Source organism: Propithecus coquereli, unplaced genomic scaffold, assembly GCF_000956105.1.
Source record: "Propithecus coquereli isolate 6110/MARCELLA unplaced genomic scaffold, Pcoq_1.0 Scaffold22, whole genome shotgun sequence".
Taxonomy (NCBI): Eukaryota; Metazoa; Chordata; class Mammalia; order Primates; family Indriidae; genus Propithecus; species Propithecus coquereli.
Genome location: NW_012147189.1, coordinates 9,468,566 through 9,493,315, shown reverse-complemented (window position 1 = coordinate 9,493,315; position 24,750 = coordinate 9,468,566). Strand labels below are relative to the sequence as shown.

The 24,750-nt window shown below is 36.5% G+C and overlaps 1 protein-coding gene across 4 annotated transcripts in view; it reads left to right on the top strand.

The window, feature by feature from the left end:
- The window catches only part of MCTP1 (multiple C2 domains, transmembrane 1), a 593,076-nt gene that overhangs the window by 518,313 nt on the left and 50,013 nt on the right, over positions 1-24,750 (top strand). For all 4 annotated transcript variants that reach the window (XM_012644776.1, XM_012644779.1, XM_012644778.1 and 1 more), the window contains one exon: positions 4,795-4,848. In XM_012644776.1, coding sequence (XP_012500230.1) covers positions 4,795-4,848 — 54 coding nt within the window. The remainder of the gene's footprint in view (positions 1-4,794; positions 4,849-24,750) is intronic.

Below are 24,750 nucleotides of genomic sequence, written 5' to 3'. Positions count from 1 at the left end.
TCTGGTCACCTCCCTTATATATCATTGTCTGGTGGAATAATTCCAAACATGCTGTCATGTTTTTTATTCAGATAGCAACATTGTTATTAACATTTTCAGTCATATAACATTTTATTTCCCTGCAAATCACAAAATGTGTTGGATTACAATGAAAAGTCTTATAATATTAAAAGAGCCCCTGCACAACCATATGAGATCTATAGAGTCTATAGATACACTTTTGTTTCATTGTAAAATAGAGAGCCAGATATTATATGTTAATAACAAATGTTCAGCAAAGATTGAATATGGATGGAGAAATATTATGCTTTTAAAAATAATGTTATTTGCTTATTCTTTGGCTGTAAAGTAGCTGGCATGCTGCATTTGGGGCTGTCTATGTGTGTTTTTTAAAATGTCATCTTTATTAGTATTACATTCAAGGAATAGTACCAAGAATCAGTTTCTTTCAAGACCTTCCTCCAGTGTGTGGCATATAAGTCTGTGACGAGCGACATTACAGAAGGTCATGTCACTTTTAACTGCTTGCATTACATCTTTCTGATTTCCCTAGTGCCCTTCCTTTGTTTGATTAATACTACTTGCTTTCAAACAAGGTATCAGAAAGCATAATTTGGAAGGAGAATTCTAGAGCCGATCTGAGATATTCCCCCTTAAGAAAAAAGAAAAAAGAGAAAAAATCCAACTTTGTAAATGTATCTTTTCTACCACCTGCATTTTTTTGTCGCTTTTCATTTTTTTCCCCCTCAAGGAAATCCTACATATATGTCGCTATTGAATTATTGCTAACAAATGTTTGGCCAACTGGACTTTGTATACTTGAAAACAGAACTATGTAGTGCTTATTTTGTTTTATTTGAAGAGGAAAGAGCTGGAAATTGAGACTAGGACTTATTTTATTTGTTTTCCTTAGTTAAGTATTAAACTCCAGCACTCTCATTCTAAATAGCAGGTGTTCTTTGACTTCTCTGGGAAGGGTTGCAATTTTGTGCAGTCATTAAATGCACTTCAGTGATATATACAGTTTGTTTTTAAAAGCTCAGTTTGCAGTTTCTACGTTCATTGCATTTGGCTAAGCTCATCCACGTCTTAAAGCACAGCTCAGCTTCTGAGACACTCTTGTCCTCAAAGCCATCCATTTCGCTGGACCATTAAAGCCTGGCAATTAGTTGTGAAAACATCATTTTAATTTGGAATCTTTATCGACATCTCTACCTGTGCCTCTCGATTTGTTTCTTAGTGGCAGTGAAAACATGAGTCAGAATTTTGTGCGTCACTAAGAATACAGAATATTTTGCCTGGGGAAAAAATATAATTTAATTTCCAAAAATTAATGTTAAAGGTATTAAGTCAGTGTTATTTTATTTTTGTTAATAGCTAACATTTTTGAGTACTTTGATACAGGAACTATACTAAGCACTTTATATATATTATATCATTGGATCCCTAACACTGTGGGATAGGTGCTATTATCATCTCCATTTTCTAAGGCACCTTAAGCTTCACATGAGCAAAATGTAATAGTGGGATACATTCTGAAGCAGCTTAAAGGCTTCAGTAAGAAATCATCTATATTATAAATCCTCACTTGTAGATGTTTATGATGTAACATTAAGAAGGAACTAGAGGGGGTGAAGAGCCCTCACTAGAACTCTAAAACACGACACAAAGGCCTCTCACTAACACAACACTTTTCTGCCAAATGTAAAAGCAAATGGTTGTATTGGGTAGTTCTGGCTGCACGTTTGTGGAGCAATTGTGCGTAGCCAATTACCCACTGTGCAGAGGAAGAGCAGTTTGGGTTTTGCAAATGAAGAGCCTGATTCCGAAGGCCTCTTTGAGTCATACTTGAACATAAGATCCACAGCTGATTTGTAAAATGTGTAAATTAAGCTAGTGGTATGTTTTATGGTTCAATCATATCTTGGGCTTTTGAAAATTAATTTGAAGAGAGTGGAGATCCCCAAATCTTAAAGGTTAAGTATTCATGGATTTTATTTCCAAGGCAAAATGTTTGAAAGCATTTTCAATGTTTGCTTTCATTAATCTATATCATTGATTAGGTATAAGTCTTTCCAGGTGAACTAAATCAGGTCTGTGAGATAAATGATAGGCACTTCACCCAAAAGTGTGTTCAAAGATATGAAGGATAGATGATGCATTCATCTATTCACTCAATCAACAAATATTTCTTAAGCATCTATTGTGTACCTTACCATCTGCTAGGCACAATCCTACACCATTCTGCCTTCATAGCACCTGCAGTATGATAAGTACTGAAGAGAGGAGGTATATAATACATTCTTTTTTTCTTTTTTTTACTATTTTTTTTTATTTCAGCATGTTATGGGGGTACAGATGATTAGGTTACGTATGATGCCCTTACCCTCCCTCCCCCCCAAGTCCGAACTTCAAGTGTGTCCATTCCCCCGGAGGTACGCATCGCACTCATTGTTTGTGCATATGCCCGTCCCCTCCTCCCACTCCCCCCTCCCCCTCCCCCTGCCCAACATCCAATACATGTTATTCTTATATGTGCACTTAAATGTTGATCAGCTAATACCAGTTTGATGGTGAGTACATGTGGTGCTTGTTTTTCCATTCTTGGGATACCTCGCTTAGTAGAATGTGTTCCAGCATTGTCCAGGAATATATAAGAGGTGGGACTGCAAACCAATATATTCTTAATTATAATGAGCTTATAATGTTGTTCGAGTTTATTCACAGGAGTAAAACTATAGTATTCATTTTATTTTCCTTGACATATTTGATATGACTCTGCATGGGTAATTTTAGCAAAAAAAATTATTTAAATCTAAACCTTCAAACAATTTTATTGAAGATATAAAATAATAATTATTTTTTAAAATTTTATGAAGTTAGGTGAATTGATACAACACAATGTACCAAAACATTGTAGCTTCTTTTCTGTTTTAAACCTCCAACACAAATAGTCCAATTTGGAATAGCCTGGCATGTATCACCTCAATTATACATTGTTGCTATTGCTGATTTTATATTTGTGTTGCAAATGCCTCAAATTTGAGGAAGCTAAGTCAACTTTAAAGATGATTTGATAGTCTCTATTTAATTCTACTGGATTGTAAGCCACCTGAGGACTGATAGGAGTAGAGATTAAGTATTTGTGAGTTATTTATCTTTGTATTCCCACATTACCTACCACTGTGTGCCTTGGATAAAAGGGTTTATAATAAATGCTTATGGAGTGGCTGAATATAGTCAGAATGTCAAGAGTCTGTCATGTTGAGGCTGAATTGCTTTATATGTCCCAAAGTAAGTGTAAGCTCTTATCAGATACCAGAAACCACATATTGTGCTACTATGATTCTTTTGAAATGCTGACTGTCCAAATGAAAGACCACAAAATTCTACCATTTAATAGAAGTTTTAAAGTATGACATTAATTTAGGAACACTCTCACAGGTTGTCAGACACTTTGGAGCATGTATTGGTTCATGAGACCTGGAGGTTTGTATTTGGGCTATTCTTTTAAATCAGCTAATGCTTTTAGAATATTTGAGAAAAATTATTAGGAATAAGTGAGAGTTCTGACATCTCAGTTTATATAACTCTTTGCATAATACAGTCTTAGTCATTGAAGTTTTCACTTATACACTATTCCTGTTTGTATCAAAAAGTGACATGAAAACAGGGCTAAGTGTTTCTATCCTCTAAGTTATGAGCTTTGGGAGAAAGGTTTAAAAATACTTGATAACCATTATTCTATTGAGTATTTAGAGATACAGGATTAGAGAAAACCACATGAATTTAGAAACTATATCAAATGTCATAAATACAATAAGTTGGGACTTACTTGAGTAACAACCCCATCCCAAACTTTTTGAAATTTTTGGTTTCCATGGAGTGCACATGTGTATGTTTATGTAAGTGTGTAAAACCATTTTAAAAACCTGAAATGGAGTGAAGTCTCATCAAGGCAAAGGGAAATTATTTGGCAAACCCCAAATGACTATTCCATTCTGCTGAAGTAGGTGAACTAGGAGCCACTGAAAAAATGCATGTATGCATATCCACCTGCAGAGGTTACACACATGTTATATGCATTTGATTATATAGAATACATTTCTAACTTTAATAATAATATCCATCTTCATTATATAATCTTTGTGTAAAATCACAGGATTAAAATGAGGGTTTCAGGTAATCCACAAAAATCAAAAAATAATAGAGATAATCAAGACTTGACATTTATATATAAGAATTGAAATTTGAGCCACAATATAATACAATCTTAGCTATTTGATCAGGAAAAAAATGAAAATAAAATCTGAGCCATAAAAGGCATTGTTAGTTTTATGCCATAAACCACCAACATGAATTAATTAACAGACATAGTTTTTTATCTTAGAGTTTTGTGAAAAATAAATTAGAAATAGCAGAGCTGTTTCATGCTTAGTTATCGAGCTCTAAATTTAAAGTGCCTGATTAATGTAGACAGAATGTGTAGAAAGGAAATTTCCTGATTTAAAGCATCCTCCAAATTAATGTTCGTTTACCTTATGCATATTTCAAATTCTTTAAGTTGTCACAAGACATTTCAGGTAAATAGGGTTCCCCTGACTGAGAGTCAGTTCCCTGCTTTTAATCAATTAAAGGCAGAGCATTTTCCTAATCCCTATCTCTAGATCAAATATTCCTTCTCAGTGCATCCATTTCAAATGTTAATAAAGTTTTCACTTCCAAAAGGTTCAAAATGACAGAACAAAATTCTCTCCATTACAAGCACAAAACGACTTCTGTTTCTGTCTGCAGGTAATGGAGGACATGCTAGAGGACGAGGAAGAAGAAGATGACAAAGATGACAAGGTAATTATCTTTCCCAGCACTTGGGTACCTGGGGATGGGGAAATGTAGACATGACACTGTTTTCACAGACAGTTAAAAAAGGAGTTGAAGTGTTTGAGTCCAGAAAATTGGACAGTGCTGTTTATCATCCTAACAATGCCACTGCATGTCGCAAAGAGGGAGAGAGGGCTATAAATCCTCTTTGCTTTTGTCCAGAGCTGGGTCAAATATTTTTCTGCCAGGAACAAAAAAAAAAATAATTCAGCTTGTCTGGAACTTGATAGCTCTTGTGAAGATAACAGCAGTGACGACTGTTTTTGAAGGGCAAAAATTTGTCCTTTCTTGAGTATTACAAATCGAGCTATACTTCGGGGGGAGAGGGGAGTGAAAAAATAGCCCGCATGAGTTGAACATGGATATTGTCATCTGTAATTTTCGAAGAATTGCTGAGCAGAAGGACACGGGTGTGAGGACTGCTCCAGAGGACATTTAAATAACCCCGATTCTCACTGCCCTTGCCTAGGTTTGGAATGGCCCCATGGTTCCTCAGTCAGGAGAGCCCGGTCAGAGGCTTATGTTTCAATTGCTGGTTGGCTTAGGGGTGGTGACTACAGTAAATAACAGCTAGTTTCTGGGCTGCTAGTTTCTGGGATTGGTTATTCCCTAAGGAGAGGGAACAACTGGAAGTAGGAATTAGAATGACCTTGCCCCACTGCAGCAGTGGCTGGGGTTGGAAGTGCTGCCTTTCTACAGCAAGGATAGTGATGCTGTTTGTTACATCATCATCTCTGGGCACTTCCAGACTTAAAATCTAAAACATTCTAGGGTGAGATTGGGAGAGAGGGCGAGATTATCATTCATTATTTCCACATTGTTCAGCATATAAAACCAGATTTGGACCCTCACCAGAATCTGACTTGTGTTATAGTAAAGCAATGAAATTTTTTGAAGAAAGGAGAAAAACAGTGTATCTTAATTTATGCCCTTGACCTCTGATTCCAGTAGAGATGCACAGTTATATCCCAGTGTAAGAATTTGTGTTCTGGAAGTAAGCATTAGAAATGTCAAAAAAAAAAAAAAAAAATCACAGTGATTAGTTAATCCTCAAAATGATCTTCTTTTCCTAGCAAATATTACATGCTTGAAGGAAAATGGAAACACACACACACGTGCACACACACACACTTTCTCCCTTCTAATGCTATTTCAAAATTTTTAAATTGATAGAGCTTTTATGTGAAATTTTTCTTCTATACATCATTTAGTCATTAGCGACATCATCAAACATAAACTAACAAAATCTCCTTCCTGCAAAAACACATATGTGCTTGTTTTTAATGTTAAATAACATGAGCATCCACTTCTGGCAATAAATGATATGATTTATTGTTAAGGTCAGTTGTAGAGCTGTAGAGAGCTTGTATTTTAACTCAACATGCCAGCTCTGAATCATCATTTCTCTGCTGATAAACACTGAGCTGCCATCCATTTATGGCCATTTTCCCTTGCTTGTTGCTGCTTTATTATTAAAGCCACCATAAAGATCCATCCCGGCAGCAGGCGTTTCCCCAGAAATGTTAATAAATGGAAACCCTTAGTGAAGTCTGGTACTTCAATGTCCCTGCTTGAAGTCAACCTATATTTTTTTAGCCAGTTTGTTGATATTCTGTACTTCTAGTATCCCCTTTGTATGGTCATGTTTTAATAGAAAGGATGTTAGGCATGGGAAACAAATAGGTACACCTGGTTAACCAGCTCACCAAAACACAGATGTCAAATGGAACATGCCAGGGTGGAAATGCCAAATCTCTGGAGTAACATCTATTGTCATCTAGTGTTTGGGTGTCTGAAATTGACACCCCGCTTCTAACACATTTTCAGATCTAGTTACCAAAGTTGATTGAAAGCGAGCACTTAAATTACGCTGTGAAGGGAACTGTGTTCTCCTGTACGGGATGCCGACAAGCAGTGTGTTTTCCATGTGAAAAGATCGTGAGCTGATTTTCATAAATCCAACCCTCTATTTGAGTGATGCATACAGGAGATTTTTCTTTTTTACTCATCATGCAATTGATAGCATAAAAATCGTATCTGAACAAAAAAATCTCAAATGTGATAATTTACAATAGACTTTTAAGTGCTTGCCTAATAGAGGGAAGAATCTTAGAGTGGACGTCTTGAAATACAAAGTTTTTACTGTGTGAAATGAAAATATGAAAGGATTTGCAAGTTTCCATTTACCAGCTTCCATCCCTTGACTGGCTCTCGCAGCAGTAAATGTTTTAAGTCTCGGCTATCAGTGTGTCTGAGTGGAGAAGGGTAATTTCCTACTTTAAAAAATTCATTGGTTCCTCTATTTAAAGTTTGTGTATAGAGTCATGCGTAATGGAATTTCATGAGAAAACAAATGTGTTTTTTGCCATACGAGCAGATACTGACCTCTAGCTCTCATTATTTCTCTGTTTTCTCATATGGTATAACAGTGGGGTCAGGTCAGTGGGTCCTCTTATAGGATAAAAGTAAAAAAGATTAATAAATGTGCCAAAGCCTCACTTTAATTGAACCTGAAGCATATGTTGCAAGTATGTAAAATATGTCCCAGATGTTTCACCAGGGCTAGTGTCTTGGCTTTCCCTGATTACCACAAGGCAGCTATTAGTCCTGTAACCTTTGGACTTGGGGGTAGATGGGGTATTACGTGGCATAGAATGAGAGCACCTGTTTTCCATTCAGCAAAGACCCCTGGCAGGCTTTGCCTAAGCCTGTCCATATGTTTTCACTTAGCAGATTGTTGGGCGATTATGAAAAGTGTCTTTCTTTAGGAGCCAGCATTGATATTAGTCACTCACAATGAAAGGGCAAGTCATTGGCTACTTGACAAGGTCCGTGTGGGCATAAACTGAAGCCCTTTATTTCATTTGAGCTTGGAGTGTTTTCCTTCAACGTGATTATATACTCAACAGAGACACAGGTATAAGAAGTTGAAGCAGATAAAGATTATAATTACTTAACACAATAGCTTTTTTTTTAGTGCTGACTTTAGCACCTGGGAAGACTGGTTAAAATCGGTAAAAGTTAAATCATGATTTACCAGATTCCCAGATTTCTAATTCTTCCAGATTATGGCTTTTTGAGTATTTTTTTTCTGTAATTTTTCCTTTTTATTAGAAGAGCTATTTATTATTCAGGTGAGGGTTTGTGATCCACAAACTTATCCTTCATTCTAAAACCCATTGTCCACTTTTGCTTAATTCTAAAATTAGGTGGCTTCTCTTTTAATTCAATCCCGTGGTTTTCACAAAGGCAGAGAATATGGGTTTTAAATGGTGAGTCTAGCTATGAATCATTGACTTGTTAATATTTTTACTTATCTGAATTATGTAGTAGCACTATGTTAAGCTGTGCTAGAGATGACATTTTTCCTGAATTAAATTTTAGAAAGACATCACACTGTGTTTTCAATTCCCTTTGTTGTAGAGCATTCTCTCAATCATCAACCACAGAGTCACAGTTTGATCTGATTTTTGACCTGACACCAAATCCTGCCTTTGTGGTTAATAGACTATCTTAGCAAATAAGGTTTAGCTAAATTACCTAGGTGGAGCTATCAACAAGCCATATAATAGCGTTTTTCACCATGTTATATTTAATAGTACAGTGGTCAATCTGCATAATCTAGACATCTAATTAATGAAGATCAGCTTTCCTTTTGTAGTTTAAAAAGTTTAGGCATGCTTCCCATGGTGCATCCTACTCTTGTAATAAGACCCAGCTGCAATATCAGGAAGCAGAAAAGAGTATGCAGGTTTTCCTTAGGAAAAGTATGGATTCAAATGCGTGGCAGTCTAGTAATGTTTATTGATAAAAGATATTACAGTGTTCAGGCGCTTATGCTTCCATTACTTCTTTTTCTTCAACCATTATGTCAAGGTTAATGTGTTTCAAGATAACTAGATGCAATGAATGAAACATATCTGAGCTACTTCAAAATACACAGATTGTTTGCTTTAATTCTTGAAATCTGTGTTTTCTGGTTTGATCCTCCATCCATAAACATGTATATAATATACCCAAGACTTCTACATCTCTGCATCTCAAATCCACCATGAGGTGGGGGTGGGGGAAGGAAAACTCTGATAAGTGATATAAAAGATTTTAATCTGACAAAATGGCATTTTCCAAATAGTCAATGAAATAACTGCATAGTAGGAAAACAGATCAAGTCTTTGAAGAAAGGTGAGAAGAGAGGAGACAAATAAAAACATTTTTATAAAAAACATCCTAAGTCACATTTCACTGGAATACCTTTTAGTTTATTTGCCATTGCTGCATAAAAAATTACCACAAACTTAGAGGCTTAAAACAACACTCATCTTTCGGCTCTCAGTTCAGTGTACTGGAAGTCCAGCACAGCTCAGCTGGGTTCCCTGCTTAGGGTCTCGCATTCGACAAATCAAGCCAAGTTTTCCTCTGGAGGCTTTGGAAAAGGATCCACTTCCAGGCTCATCTGTGTTGCTGGTAGAATTCAGTTCCTTATAGTTGGAGGACTGAAGTCCTTGTTTTCTTGCTGGCTTTCTGCTCCTCGTGACAACTTACCATGACTCCTTCCACCCTTAAATCCATCAACGGAGAAACTCTTTTAGGTTGAATCTCTCCCATACTTCAAATCTCTTTCTTTAGGAAGAGGCCAGTGCTTTTTAAGGGCTCACCTGCTCAGGCCAGGCCCACCAAAGATAATCTCCCTTTCTTAAAGACAACTGTGCTGTGGAACATAACCTTATCATAGGAATGACTATCACATCATATTCCTAAACCTACCCGTACAGCCAAGAGGAGGGGATTATACATGATGTCTACACTAGGAGGTGGAAATCCTGGCAGCCATCTTAGAATTCTGCCTACCACAACCATCTAGACCCACCCATACTCTAGAGTAAAAATGGAACAATCCTTGTGTTCCTTGGATGTATATTATTGCAAGACTGTAACCAAACTATTCTACAATAAACAAATGAGGAAAACCTGCCTGCCTAGATGTTTCAAAGTTTATAGGAACATCTCATACCAGAAGTATAAACTGAAGTATATTTTACAAATCATAGTATGATATATCCAATTTGCTTATTATCTAATTCTGGCCCAAGGAGAGGATTTGTTGGGCAGGCAGGGGGCTATTTGCCGATGGGCTATTTCTTTCCCCTGGTTGTCCCCTTCTAGGGAGAAGGATAAATAAGAAGAAAATTAGCAAAGAATGAGGAAGGACCCGTTCCTCCTTGGGGGACCTGTTGGTGCTTAGACCCACTGAGCTGATAGCCCACTGACCTCAAGTCCTTAGATACACTCTATTCTGTGCCTAGAATCATGGCAACATTAAAACTGGACAGTACCCAAGGAATAGTCTAGATCAACCCCCTTGTTTTAAAATGAAGAAACTGTGGTTCAGTGAAACTTAAGTGAATGCCGAGGGTGATGTAAATGGTAAGTGGCAGAGCCAGGACTAATGCTCAGGTTTTCTGACTCTAAGTTTGGCATCCTTACCCTTCCTTAAGACTGTGTCTTCCTGGGGGAGAAGAGACATGGACATCAAAGTACAGATGCAAATTACCCCAGACATGACCTTTACTTGTTTAGATAGTGCAATAATTTCATTCCAGCCAGGGGCTGTTTACTTCTGGGTTTCTACCTCTCTTGACTGTTCTGCACATCCAGCCCTTTCCATCATTAACAACTAAGGGCGTATGTGGTGGGCAGAATAATACCAAAAATGTCCACACCTGAATGCCTGGAATCTTTGAATACATCACACTATGTGGCAAAGAGGAATTAAGGTAGGAGATAGGGTGCAGGTTGCTAATCAACTGACCTTAAAAGAGGGGGATTATCCTCAATTATTTGATTGGGCCCAACATAATCATAAGTGTGTTTAAAAGCAGAAGAGGCCATCACAGCAGATGGCAGCTGGCAGCTGAATGCAAAGCCATGGCCAAGATCAAGGCTCAGGACCTTCACAGCAAGAAGGAAGAGCTGCTGAAACAGCCGGACCTCCTGAAGGTGGAGCTCTCTCAACTGCATGTCACCAAAGTGACAGGTGGCATGGGGTCCAAGCTCTCCAAGAGCCGAGCTGTCTGCAATCCATCTCCCTTGTTCTCACTGTCGTTAACCGGACTCAGAGACCCTCAGGATGTCCCACAAGGGCAAGAAGTACAAATCCCTGGATCTGCAGCCCAAGAAAGCGTGTGCCTGCACCCCAGCCTCAGCAAGTACAAGGAGAACCCGAACACCAAGAAACAGCTGCAGAACAAGCAGCTGTTACCCACCGGAGAAGTATACAATGAAGGCCTAAGCATCGCAGCCTCAGTAAAATACAGACTGGCTAGACTGACGGTGATGGTGGGGAGGAAGGGGGCCACAAGCCAAGAAAAATGTGGGCAGTATTTAGATGCTGGAAAGGGGAAAAGAAAGGATTCTTTCTCGAGCCTCCAGAAAGAAAGGCAGCCCTGCCCACATATTGGTCTTAGCCTAGCGAGACTCATTTTGGATGTCCTAACTACAGAACTGCGAGATAATAAATTCGTGTCATGTAAGCCCCTAGGTTTATGGTAATAGATAACAGCAGCAACAGGAAACTAATACAGGAACCTTCCAACTGCATTTTCTATACTTCTCCAAAAACACTACATTTTAAAGCACTAGATCTGAGCTCCTAATTTTTCCTTATTAACGTAGTCCTACTCTTCTATATAAATATGGCTACATAATTTTTCATTCAATATGAGAACTAAAAACAGTATCTAACGAAGCAAATATTTTTATCCAAATTGCCTTAATTTTTATTTCAGAAAAGCTTGTTAACAAATGAAAGCGAGTTATTGCTCATCTCTGTGCAGTTGTGTGCTTTCCTGTTTAGGAGCCTGCATTATTAATTGGTGAATGGAGCAGCAAGTTATGGTTAACTTCATTTTTCGACAGAAGAATTTTACTTCCTCACCACACCCATTCCATTCCTTAAGATGCTTCACCCTTCAAAGGACAATTGATATTAGCCTTATTAAGGTCACAGTCCTTTAGGAATCTGAAAAAAGCTTTAGACTTTCTCCCCAGAAGAAAACACATAAGTACATACACACACATACACACATGCACACAAACTTTTTTATGCCTTTTTTTTTTGCCATGGCAACTGAATTATTTTACAAGGACTCTAAAGTATCTTTATAAAGGCATCTCTATTGTTCTTGCCACCTTCCCCTTGACATTAATACATATTTCCTCAAATACCTGAGATAATGCAAATTTTGCAAGTAAAAATAATGTTTAATTCAGTTCAAAAGTAAGATTCTGCAAGAAGGTTGAAGTCTGGCTTGATTTTGCTGCTATGGAGTGGTTTTTTACACAGCAGTGGGCTTGTTATCTTTAATATCTGTTTGTGGCTTTTCAGTTTCATGGCAGTAAGTGCTAGAAACACTGTCTTGGCAGAAAAAAAAAATAACAAAATGAGAGCTGATGGGGCTTTATCAGATGAGGTCAGGCATAGTGCGGATTCCTAGAATTCTCCAAAATTCGTGCTTTCATACTGTGTCGAGATTATCTTTTGAAAAGTCTGCATCATTAATACTTCATCATTTTAAAAAAATGATTAAGTACTCATGGTTCCATGCTAAAGTCATTGGAGGTAGAATTAGCTTTCTGAGAATTATCTAGTGATTCTAGCTGTTGGTGGGTTTCTGCCTATGAACAAATTGATAAGTTTTGTCATTCCTTGTTCCACTTTGCAGAAGCACTTCTCCGGTCTTGGAATGTTTAGGTAGATATCTGCCTCCAATGTTCCCTTCCAAAGTGGCAGTTGGGCTAAAAGAATTTAAATGAAAAGATGTACCCAGATAACTTGGCAAAAATATTCATCAAGTAAAGCAAACTATGAGTGGACTTTTTCCTATTGGGTTATTCTGATAGTTGGATTTCCTTTGCCTGAAAAAAACAACTTTCATTTAAGGTCACTCAAATGTTTCAAGACGGGTCGTCTGGAAAGCTAGTTAACTTCTGTATTGCAGCAGTGAACTTCCTCTTCTACACTCATTTCTTGACAAAAACTCTTGAAATAGCAGTATGTCAGCCCTGGCTCTCAGGAGGTTGACAACGTTCATAGAAATAGACACGATTTTTTCAGGATCGCTGGCAGAGTCGTTGACACCGGCTGACACCACTGCATGTTGAGATGAGAAGCATGTTTCTTCACCAAAGCAGCAAAACCAGATGTGTTGCCAAGCATCACAGATGCTCCATCTGAACCCAGAGTGCCAAGATTTTTATTCCGCCTGATACTTTGGCAAAGAAATTCTTCACCATGTTAAAGGCATTGACTCTGCAGATTCTAAAAGGAGTTTACAAAGTAGGAATTCTTCCTTGATTGTAAGAACTTGCCAACAGGAGTTGGCTATGCAAATAGAGGTATCTACTTTCATTAAGTTACATCCAAAGACAAATATTAAAGAAATGTCAGAAACTCTGTAGTGTTGACATCATTTGATGAGGGCACAACTTTAAGAAAAGTGTGGCTTCTCCAAAATATTTACAGTGGCGTGTGAGTTATTTTTCTTGGTGATTAATTCATTTTTAAAAAGTTTCAATACAAGTCTTTTTTTTCCCTTGGGGTAAATCCAAAAACAGGTAAAGCGACAGTATTTAAAAATCAAACTGTTTTTATATAAAGAAAAAGATCCACAATGTGTAATAAATTTTCAGAGTAGGCAGTCTGAGGGGCTCCTTCAATTTGATCGGTTCCCTGCTTCCATTGGCCGGAATCTAGCCACACAATGTCTACAGTTTTTGTGTTCTGTCACACTCCATGACTGACATAAAACCAATAGATGTGAAAACCTTTCTGTTTTTTGTTAACTTTTTAATAGACCCATAATTTTACATATATATAGGGTACATGTGATATTTTGATATATGATCAAAGCAGGGTATTTAAGATATCCATCACCTCAAATATTCATCATTTCTTTGTGCTGGGAACATGTCACATCTTCTTGCTATTTTGAAGTATAAAATAAATTGTTAGTTGTAGTTACCCTACTGTCCTATTGAATACTAGAACTTAGTCCTTTTATGTAACTGCATGTTTGTACCCATTAACCAACCTCTCTTCAACCCCAACCCTTCTCAGCCTCTGGCAACCATCATTCTCCCCTCTTAGCTCCCACATATGAATGAGAACATGTGATACCTGTCTTTCTGTGCCTGGCTTACTTCACTTAACATAATAACCTCCATTCTATCCATGCTGCTGCAAATGAAAGGATATGATTTTTATGGCTGAATAGTATTCTATGGTATATACACACCACATTTTCTTTATCCAATCAACTGTTGATGGACACTTAGGTTAATTCCATATGTTGGCTATTTTGAATAAACATGGGGGTTCAGGTATCCCTTTGATATACTGATTTCCTTTCCTTTAGATAAATATACAGTAGTGGGATTGCTGAATCATGTGGTTTTATTTTTAGTTTTTTGAGAAATCTTACTGTTTTCCATAATGGCTGTACTAATTTACATTCTCACCAACAGTGTAGAAGAATTCCCTTTTCTCTACATCCTTGATAGCATCTGTTATTTTATTTTATTTATTTTTGGATAATAGTCACCTTAACTGGGGTGAGATGATATTTCATTGTGGTTTTGATTTGCATTTCCCCATCACTAGTGATTTGAGCATTTTTTCATACACTTGTTGGCCATTTGTATGTCTTCTTTTGAGGTATGTCTATTCAAATCCTTTGCCCACTTTTTAATTGGATTATTTATTTACTTATTTATTTATTTTTGCTGTTGAGTCATTTGAGTTCCTTGTATATACTGGATATTAATCCCCTGTCAGATAAATAGTTTGCCAATATTTTCTCCCATTCTAGAGGCTGTCCCTTCACTCTGTTGATTGTTTCCTTTGCTGTGCAGAAGGTTTTTAGTTTAATGTTGTCATATATTAGTCTATTTTTGTTTTTGTTGCCTGTGCTTCTGAAGTCTTAGCCATAAAACTTTGCCTAGAGTGTCCTAAAGTGTTTTCCCCATGTTTTCTTCTAGTAGTTTTTAATTTGGGGTCTTACATTTAAGTCTTTAATCTATTTTGAGTTGATTTTTGTACATGAGAGATAGGGGTCTATTTTTATTCTTCTGCATATGGATATTATTTTTCCAACATCATTTATTGAAGAGGGTGTCTTTTTCCCAATGTATGTTCTTGGAGCCTTTATCAAAAATCAATTAGCTATACAAATGTGAATTTATTTCTGGGTCCTCTATTCTGATCCATTGGTCTGTGTGTCTGTTTTTGTACTAATACCAGGCTGTTTTGGTTACTAGAGCTTTGTAGTATATTTTGAAGTCGGGTAGTGTGATTCTTCCAGCTTTGTTCTTTTTGTTTGATATTGCTTTGGCTAGTTTGGGGTCTTTCGTGGTTCCATATGAATTTGAGATTTTTTTTTTCTGTTTCTCAGAAGAATGCCATTGGTATTTTGATGGGGATTGCATTGAGTCTGTAGGTTGCTTTGGGTTAATATGATCATGTTAACAATATTAATTCTTCTAACTCATGACTATGGGACATCTTTCCATTTGTTTGTGTTCTCTTCACTGTCTTTCATCAGTGGTTTGTAGTTTTCCTTGTAGAAGTCCTGATTAAATTTACTCTAAGGTATTTTATTTTTTTGTAGCTATTGTAAATGAGATTGCTTTCTTGATTTCTTTATCAGCTAGTTTGTTACAGGTGTATAGTAGTTGTTTTTGCATCCTACAACTTTACTGAATTGTTTATCAGTTTGAAGACTTCTTGGTGGAATCTTTAGGTTTTTATAGACATAAGATCATGTCTTCTACAAAAAGAGGTAATTTGATTTCCTCTTTTCCAATTTGGATGCCCTTTATTTCTTTCTCTTGCCTGATCGCCCCGGCTAGGACTTTCAATACTATCTTAAATAAGAATAGTGAAAGTGGGCATCCTTGTCTTGTTCCATTTCTTAGAGGAAAAGCTTTCGGTTTGTCCCCATTCCATATGATGTTAGCTGTGGGATTGTCATATATGGCCTTTATTGAGTTGAGGTATGTTCCTTCTATGGCTAAGTTGTTGAGTTTTTATCATGAAGGGATTTTGAATTTTATTAAATGCTTTTTCTAAGTTTATTTGAGATGATCATATGGATTTTTTCCTGTCCTTTTGTTGCCGTGATGTATCACATTTATTGATTTGCATATGTTGAACCATCCTTGCATCCCTGGGATAAATCCCACTCGATCATGGTGTATTATCTTTTTGATGTGTTGTTGGATTTTGCTTGCTAGTGTTTTGTTAAGGATTTTTACATCTGTGTTCATCAGGGATATTGGCCTGTAGTTCTTGGTTTTTCTTTGTGTCCTTGTTGGGTTTTGGTATCAGGGTAAAGCCGACCTCATAATTCCCTCCTCTTCAACTTTTTTGGAACAGTTTGAAAAGTATTGATGTTCTTTATAAGTTTGTTAGAATTCAGCAGTAAAGCTATCTGGTCTTGGGCTTTTCTTTGTTAGGAGACATTTTATTACTTAGTCTTGTTACTTTTATTGGTGTGTTCAGATTTTCTGCTTCTCTTTGGTTCAATTTTGGTAGGATGTATGTGTTCGAGAATTTATTCATTTTCTCTAGGTTTCCCAATTTCTTAATGTATAGTTGTTCATAACAGTCTCTAATGATCCTTCGAGTTTCTGTGATATTAGTAGTAATGTCTACTTTTCAATTCTGCTTTTATTTATTTGGGTCTTCCATTTTTTATTCTTGGCTAGTCCAGCTAGTGGTTTATCAATTTTTGTTTCTTTTCAAAACCCAACTTTTCATTTTATTGATCCTTTGTAGTATTGTTTTAATGTCTGTTCAGTTCTGCTCTGATTCTTATTTCTTTCTACTAATTTTGGGTTTGGTTTGTTCTTGTTGCTCAGGTTCCCTGAGGTATATAGCATTAGGTTGTTTATCTGAAATCTTTCTACTTTTTTGATGTAGATGTTTATTATTATAAATTTCCCTCTTGGCAGTGCTTTTACTGTATCCTATAGGTTTTGATATGTTGTATTTCCATTTTCATTTATTTCAAGAACTTTTTTATTTCATTCTTAATTTCTTCATTGGCCCAATGGTCATTTAGGAGCATGTTTTTTTTTTTATTTCCATGTATTTGTACAGTTTCTAAAGTTCCCCTTCTTATTGATTTCTAGTTTTATTCCATGTGGTCTGAGAAGATACTTGATATGATATTGATTTCTTTTTAAATTTGTTGAGACTTGTTTTGTGGCCTACCATATGGTCTATCCTGGAGAATGTTCCATGTGCTGATGAGAAGATTGTGTAGTCTGCAGCTATTAGATAAAATGTTCTGTAAATGCCTGTTTGGTCTAAAGTGTAGTTTAAATCCAATGTTTCTTTGTTGATTTTCTGTTTAGGTGGTCTGTCCAATGCTGAGAGTGGGGTATTGAAGTTCCCAACAATTATTGTATTAGAGTCTCTCCCTTTATATCTAATAATATTTGCTTTATATATCTCAGTGCTCCAGTGTTGGGTGTGTATTGTATCCTCTTGCTGAATTGATCCCTTTATCACTAGGTAATGACCTTTGTCTCTTTTTATAGTTTTTAACTTAAAGTCTATTTTATCTAATATAAGTAGAGCTACTCCTGCTTACTTTTTTATTTCTATTTGCATGGAATATCTTTTTCTATCCCTTTATTTTTGGTCTATATGTGTCTTTATAGGTAAGGTGAGCTTCATGTAGGTGGTACTATTGTTTTTTTCTTTGAAATTTTCCAACGTAAGCTAGGCTCAAAGTTAACAAAGATGCATGGCTTATAATCATGTTGGTAGGGTAGGTTTTCTTGGGTTCTTATCAATAGGAAACTATTCTAGAGGTTTTAACATAGTGGCCTTTTTACCTTCAATAGCATCTGTGGCAAGTTGCATTATGTTACAAATATACTACCCATTGATGTCAGACTTGGCCACGTGATTCACTTTGGTATACACCACTTCCAAGCAGAAGGTTTAAGACCCATCCTAGGCTTTGCCATCCCTTTTCCTTCTGCAATGAGGCTGGAACTGTCCACCTAGAAGCCACTTCTTGTGCCTGAGTCCTGGAATAAAGATGGCATGGAGCCAACTCACATGGACATATCGTGTGAGCAAAAAAATAAACTTTTGTTATGATAAACTTCTAAAATTTTGAGGTCTTTGTGACTGCAATATTAACTTAGTCTAAGCTGGTAAATACAGCATCCTATCTCATTCTCCTTTGTGTGAATCAATGTCATAATAGTATAATTTGACATAAAACATGAATTATTTTTTATAAGAGTACCAAAGTCTCAAAAAGGAAATTTTTAAATATTTTTTTTCTGCTGGGCATGGTGGTATGTCTCTGTTAGACATGGTATGTCCCCAGTAGTATGGTATGTCCCCAACAGTCTCCAGCTATTTGGGAGGCTGAAAGAGAGGGATCACTTTAGCCCAGAAGTTCAAGTCCAGCCTGGGCAACATAGACCCAGTTTCAAAAAAAAAAAAAAAGAAATGTCTTCATAAGTTCACAGATCTATCCATGCCCACCTTGAATCCCAGTCTCAGGTAAAGGTTGAACTATTTTGCTATTTTTTCTCTCTCCTTGAAAAATGATACTTTTGTTCCATAAACATATTGGGGGACAAGTCACTGGGTGGACAAAGATAAATGTGACACAACATGAGCCTTTCAGGAATCTGTCCTGTGGGGGCCCTTGGTTATGTATGCCAATAATTATAATACCATGAGAAAAATGTTATAATAAAGTTACAAAAGTGTTCGAATGAAAAACCAGGAAAGTAACCATTTTCACAGAATTGTCAATGAATGTTCTACAGAGGAAGGTGGCATTTAGTTTCAGTCTTGAGGGATGAATGAGAAGGTACCAGGAAGTGTGGTATATAAAATCAAGGAGTATAGCAGGAATATAAAGTGAAGGAGAGGAAGTAGAGGAAAATGATACTGGAAATGTAAATTTAAGACTATGAAGGCTTTAGCCATCATCTAAAGAGTCTGAATTATATTTTTCAAGTAATGAGGAATCTAAGGCAGTTTTAAAGTAGGGTATTGTCAGACTTCACTATAAAATATATACATGTAACATAATTCAACTTGTACCCCCTAAATCTATTGAAATTTTTAAAAAAGGAAAAAATAAACTTCACAGTGGAAAAAAAAATAAAGTAGGGAATTGTGATGATGAAATGTTTATATTAAGAAAAGAACTCTGGCAGTACAGCAGAGGATGGAATAAGAAGGAAATGAGGCTTGAAGTCAGGAAATATGCTAGAATGTTCTGTAATAGCTCTGGCAAGAAATAAAGGCATCTTTAACTTAACAGTAATAGTGATAACAGAAAGAAAAAATTTGAGAGATATATTTAATAGTGAGTGTAATAAGATTATTGAAAAAAATTATGTTGAAGAGAGTAATGGAAATTTTAGTGTTATGGATGACTGAGATGTCTATCTGAGATATGCTTATATTTATGTAGCACTGTACATATTTCAAAGGACTTTCTCTTCTTTATTTAATATTCACAATAATTCTGTATATTGGCTTAGGAAGTATCTCTCCCATACTATAGTATCAGGAAGATCGGGATGATTAACCTGGCTACTGAGGAAGTAGCTAAGACTAGAAACTAGATAATGGGGAATAAGTTGAGCCTAGAAACAAGTTTACTTGTCCTACAGAAGAAGCTAAGACCAGGAATTGGGTAAGTTGTCTTCACAGAAACTGAAATTAGAAAACCAATCCTCTAATTTTCCCTCCCAGACATGTTATAGCACAGCCTGTTGAGCCATCTAGAAATGACACCCAGGCCCTTGGAATGCAATTTATATAGCCATAGCCTGTTCCGCTCTGTATAAGCAGAGAAAGCGCCCCAGATGCCTGCCCAGCCATCTTTTCCCTAAGCTCTGGGTCTTCACGGCATTTGGAAAAATGATGGCAGCGGGTCCATAATAGTGTCTTTTACCCATTCGATGTGCTCTCAATAAGTAAGCACAGATCCAGTGTGGAAACAAGAAAGACAAATGTAGAAGGGGCAAAATATTTGCAATGCCTCAAAAGTTGGTTCAGAGGGGAAGGTCTATGGTAACCATGCTTATTCCAACTGTGATCTAACAGTCATTAGGAAAATTTGGTGTGGAAGAACTTGGGTCAGTTGAGAAGCAGCCACGACTGTGTCACTATTTTACAGATGAAAAGACTGAAACCTCTGAGTCATAAGTAACTAACTCACTGAAAGTGACAAAAAAGTGAAACAACTCAACTTTCAACTTTAGTCTATCTGCCTCCAACACCTCCCATTTTTTTGCATAACAAACTCCCCCAAAACTTAGTGACCTAAAGTAATAATTTACTGTTTTCTTTCATTATTCAATGTGGTGACTGGGCTCACCTGGAAAGTTCTTGACCAAATCTCTAGTGTGGTGCTAGGCAGATGCCTGGGAATGCAACCATCCAAAGACTCAACTAGCTGGACATTCAAGGTGGCTCAGGCAGGCATGTGTTGGCTTCTTATGCCATGGCAGCTTGGTTCTGAAAGGGAGAATCTAAAAGCGGATGTTTTAAGAGACCCAAGTGGAAGCTACAAAACTTCTTATGACCTAGCCTTGGAAGTCCCAGAATATCACTTCTGCCACATTCTATTAGTCAAGCAAGACATTAAGGCCAGTCCAGATTCAAGGAGAGGGGAATTAAATTCTACCTCTTGATAGGGAGTATGAAAGTCATATTGCATAAGAACCCATAGACTGGGAGATATTGTGTGGCCATCTTTGGCAAATAAAGTTGGCCATGATTTCCAAAGAGCAGAAGCTTCCAACAGATGTCATATAGCATTAAAGAATATGAAGCCTATTGCCTACCAGGAGACTCTTTATCCACATAGTGCTGGATGAAATTGCCTCAAAAATTAAACATGCCACCTTCAAATTTCCAGGTAGATTCAAGTTTTATCATCCTGTGCATATTTATTTTTGATGTACACGATGAGATGCAAGAAAGGACACACTGAATTGTCATTCTCTACATCTCCACTGAAATGTGAAAGGACTACCTAATTATTCTTTTACTTTGCTCATAGATAAAGATTCTGTCCCAAAATTTCACTTTAGGGCTGAGCTCTCCCTTAAAGCTAGTTGGAAAGTAGGAAGGAGTTGCAAAGAATCCTTTAAAAATTCTGATCTAAGCCTGGGGCAACATAGCAAGATCCTGTCTCTACAGAAAAAGAAAAAGAAAACAAAAAAAAAAACCCAAAACAATTAGCAAGGTGTGGTGGTGTGTGCCTTGTAGTCCTAGCTACTTGGGAAGCTGAGGTTGGAGGACTGCTTGAGCCCAGGAGTTCAGGGCTGCAGTGAGCTGTGATGTGCCACTGCACTCCAGCCTGGGTGACAGAGCAAGACCTTGTTTCAAAAAAAAAAAAAAAAGAAGAAAAATTCTGATCTAAATTATAATGGACATGCATTGTCCTCCCTTCATAAAGGAGGACCAAATGCCAATAGCCTATGTTCTGGAAGTCAGGCTTTTACCTACTGGCACTGGCTGCCAAAAATTAAATAATCAAGTGAGGAAAGAAGGTTGCAAAACATTTCCTTAAAACATAATAGTTTCTACTTTTTAGAAAAGGTAATTTAAGATTGCCAAACAGTTCACATTTGGTATTTGACTAATTTGTTCAAGAACATTTCTCATAGGATTTAAAAGATCACTCATATCTCTAAAAATTTTGTTGTAGGAACTATAAGCAGCTTGGTCAGGACTCTTTTCCGTATCCCTGGAGTGAATGTTTCTCTGCTGTACTGAGGTAGCATATGTGGATGTTAAAATCAATATTCGGCATGTTATGCACACAAATGCTATTTCTTGGTTATGGTATCTTAGCCAAGTATTCTGATCAGCAATGATTTGGGAATGGGGATGGCATCTGTATTCTCTTTGTGATTCCACACTTGAATATTTTGGAGACATACAAGGCAATATGATAAGAGAATATACAGCTGTGGCAGTCTGATAATGTAAGATTTTATTGATTATCCAACACAGTAACTACCCAGGGTATTAGGTTTGCTTGTCACAACCTTCAGTGCCTGGGGTAGTTGAACAAGTTCTTTTTCCCCATTGAGCTAACCTCAAAGTCAGGTAGTTTCTGAATCAAGGTCCTCAGATTTCATACTTTGGCAATTTCTTTCCTTTCTAATGGGGTATATTAGAGAGAATGTGTCACCTTTTGCACCATGTAATACCAAATCAGATCAGAATTCGTGCACAATTATGTCAGTGGAAATCTAATAGTACAGACTGGCTTATCTCTAGATAACACATGGAAAAATAAACTTCCACAACTGACAGATTTACTTGATTTTTTTTTTCAGATAAGTTATTTGTAAGCATTTGAGCTAGAAAATGTAACGGGATTATTTTTCATACTGAAAAAAAAAAAAAAAAAACCTCAACAGTAAAATGGTTGCTAAGTATTCAAGCTTGGTCATGCTGCCTTTCTTTTTTTTTTTTTCTGTTTGAAAAAGTTCCTGGATGATGAATGCAAAGAAAGAAAAAAAAAAAAAAAGACATTTTGCATTAGGTATATTTATTAGGAGAACTAACAACTTTAGGAAAACAAAATTTACATAAAACGCTTATGTGAAAATACCTTCCATTGATAGTTAATGGCATTTAAGTAACACAGGTTATGTGGCAGTCTACCTGGGAATGATATTAGGCTGCCTAAAAAGCATTCATCTGTTTCTCTTTTATAATCAGAAAAAGTCAAAGCCCATCACTAATCTGAAGTCTTCTTGAAACCAATTAAAATAATTTAAGATAAGTTGTACTGCAAATGTGCTTTTTAAGTGTTTTAGACTTAGGATGTCTTAGGGATGTTGTAACCCCTTTTAATGTTACTATTTATATATAACTACCATATGTATAGTATTACACCTTTAATGCACTGTATTAGCTGTCACTTGAAATTAAGTGCAGGCATGTTCTTTTTTGGCCTTCAGTTGCTCCTGCATTAAACGTTTAAATAATGATACCAGTAGTAAAAGGATAGGTACCATTCCCAGCGGAAACCAGCTACTGCATCTGGTGGGGTTGTGTTCAGGTTTCTACATGAAAGATATGGTAGTATCAAAATCTTTTAGTGTTTACACACCTGGTATCCAGAACTCTACCTGATGTCTTTTCTCAGGGAATGAATGGAATCAAAGCTTAGGGTAGGCATGTTTGATAGATATGCCTTGTCTGTAGAGATCTGGTGATAATTCCATCAAAATCTGTCCCTGGTTGATCGTATATCTATGCATTTTTATATCTTTGTGGTTTTCTTCACCAACTCTGTGCTTGCATCAGTGCCTTCATTAGAAGGTCAGATTTTGAAGATTTAATAATTCACCTTGAAAATGTACTATGAGTTGACTGTAGCAAGTACAGGTTTTCTCCACTCAGCATGAATTTCATAGCATTAAGAAAAGGCAAATCCATAGCTAAAATATTTTCTTGATATCTGTTTTTATTTGAGAAAAAGTAAATAGATGCTTATTGGATTTCAGAAGTTTTTTCCTATTTCCACAAGTCATGTTTGTTTTTTGTTATATTGTATAGACTTTTCTCCATGATGATTAAATTTTACATTTTCCAAACATGGGAAAACAATTAGTATTAATAAAAGAAACTATCCAGATGGGTCAGAGCTTATACTAAAACAATTGATAAGAATATTAAAATTTCTCATATTTATTCATAAATATTCACCTTTACACAATCTAGATCATAGTGATATAACTTCTTGTGCGGGTCTTTTCCCCATAAGAACAGGTAAAAGAGTAATATGTTAGATATCAGGTGTGTGTTTGTTTTTTGAGACAGAGTCTCACTCTGTCACCTTGCCAGAGTGCAGTGGCATCATCATAGTTCATTACAAACTCAAACTCCTGGGCTCAAGTGATTGATCCTCCTGCCTCAGCCTCCAGAATAGCTGGCACTATAGATAGGTCCCACCATGCCCGGCTAATTTTTCTACTGTTTGTAGAGACAGGGTCTCACTCTTGCTTGGGCTGGTCTTGAACTCCTGACTTCAAGCAATCCTCCTGCCTAGGCCCTGCTAAGTTCTAGGATTACAGGTGTGAGCCACCATGCCCAGCCTAGAGATTAGTTTTTATTTTGTAAGAGTTGATTGACTTTTTCACCTACCAGTACTTTTGCATCTATTTACATACCCATAGTACAGAAATGAAGGTGGAATTTTCTAATTAAAAAACAAGATATCAAGATATAGTATTTTTTTCATACCTCATATGAATGATTCATTCATTTGTTCACATATTCATGAATATGTGCACTTAATAAATATTCGAGTACCTATGACAGATGTGTATTCTGTGCATCATATCCAGACACATTTTTAGAAAAGTAGTAAGTTTTCTTTTCCTTCATTCACCGTCAATCTCAGACATACTCTACATTTGTTGCCTCCATTTACGTCCCACTTTTGTTCAATCTTTATTTTTTCTTTTGTAGCTTCCATCTATAATACTTCACTAAATTTGTTTCCTGAAGATACCAACAACTTCACGATTTTCTTTCTTTCCAATGCTCCCTTGACCACCATTTAGTATCTCCTTCTATTTCCCTGTGCACTCATGGTTTTGGTTTTTTTTTTTATTTTTTAGTCTTTTTTTTTTTAACTCTAACATTTCAACTTTCTTCTTTTGTCTCCAATGTTTGGATACTTCTCAATTCTCTTCTGCCTTAGAGACTAATCTATGCCCACAATCTTAACTATCTTTTCAGAGAAGATAACTCCAAAATCTTTACTTTTATTCATTCTTTCATTCAACCAT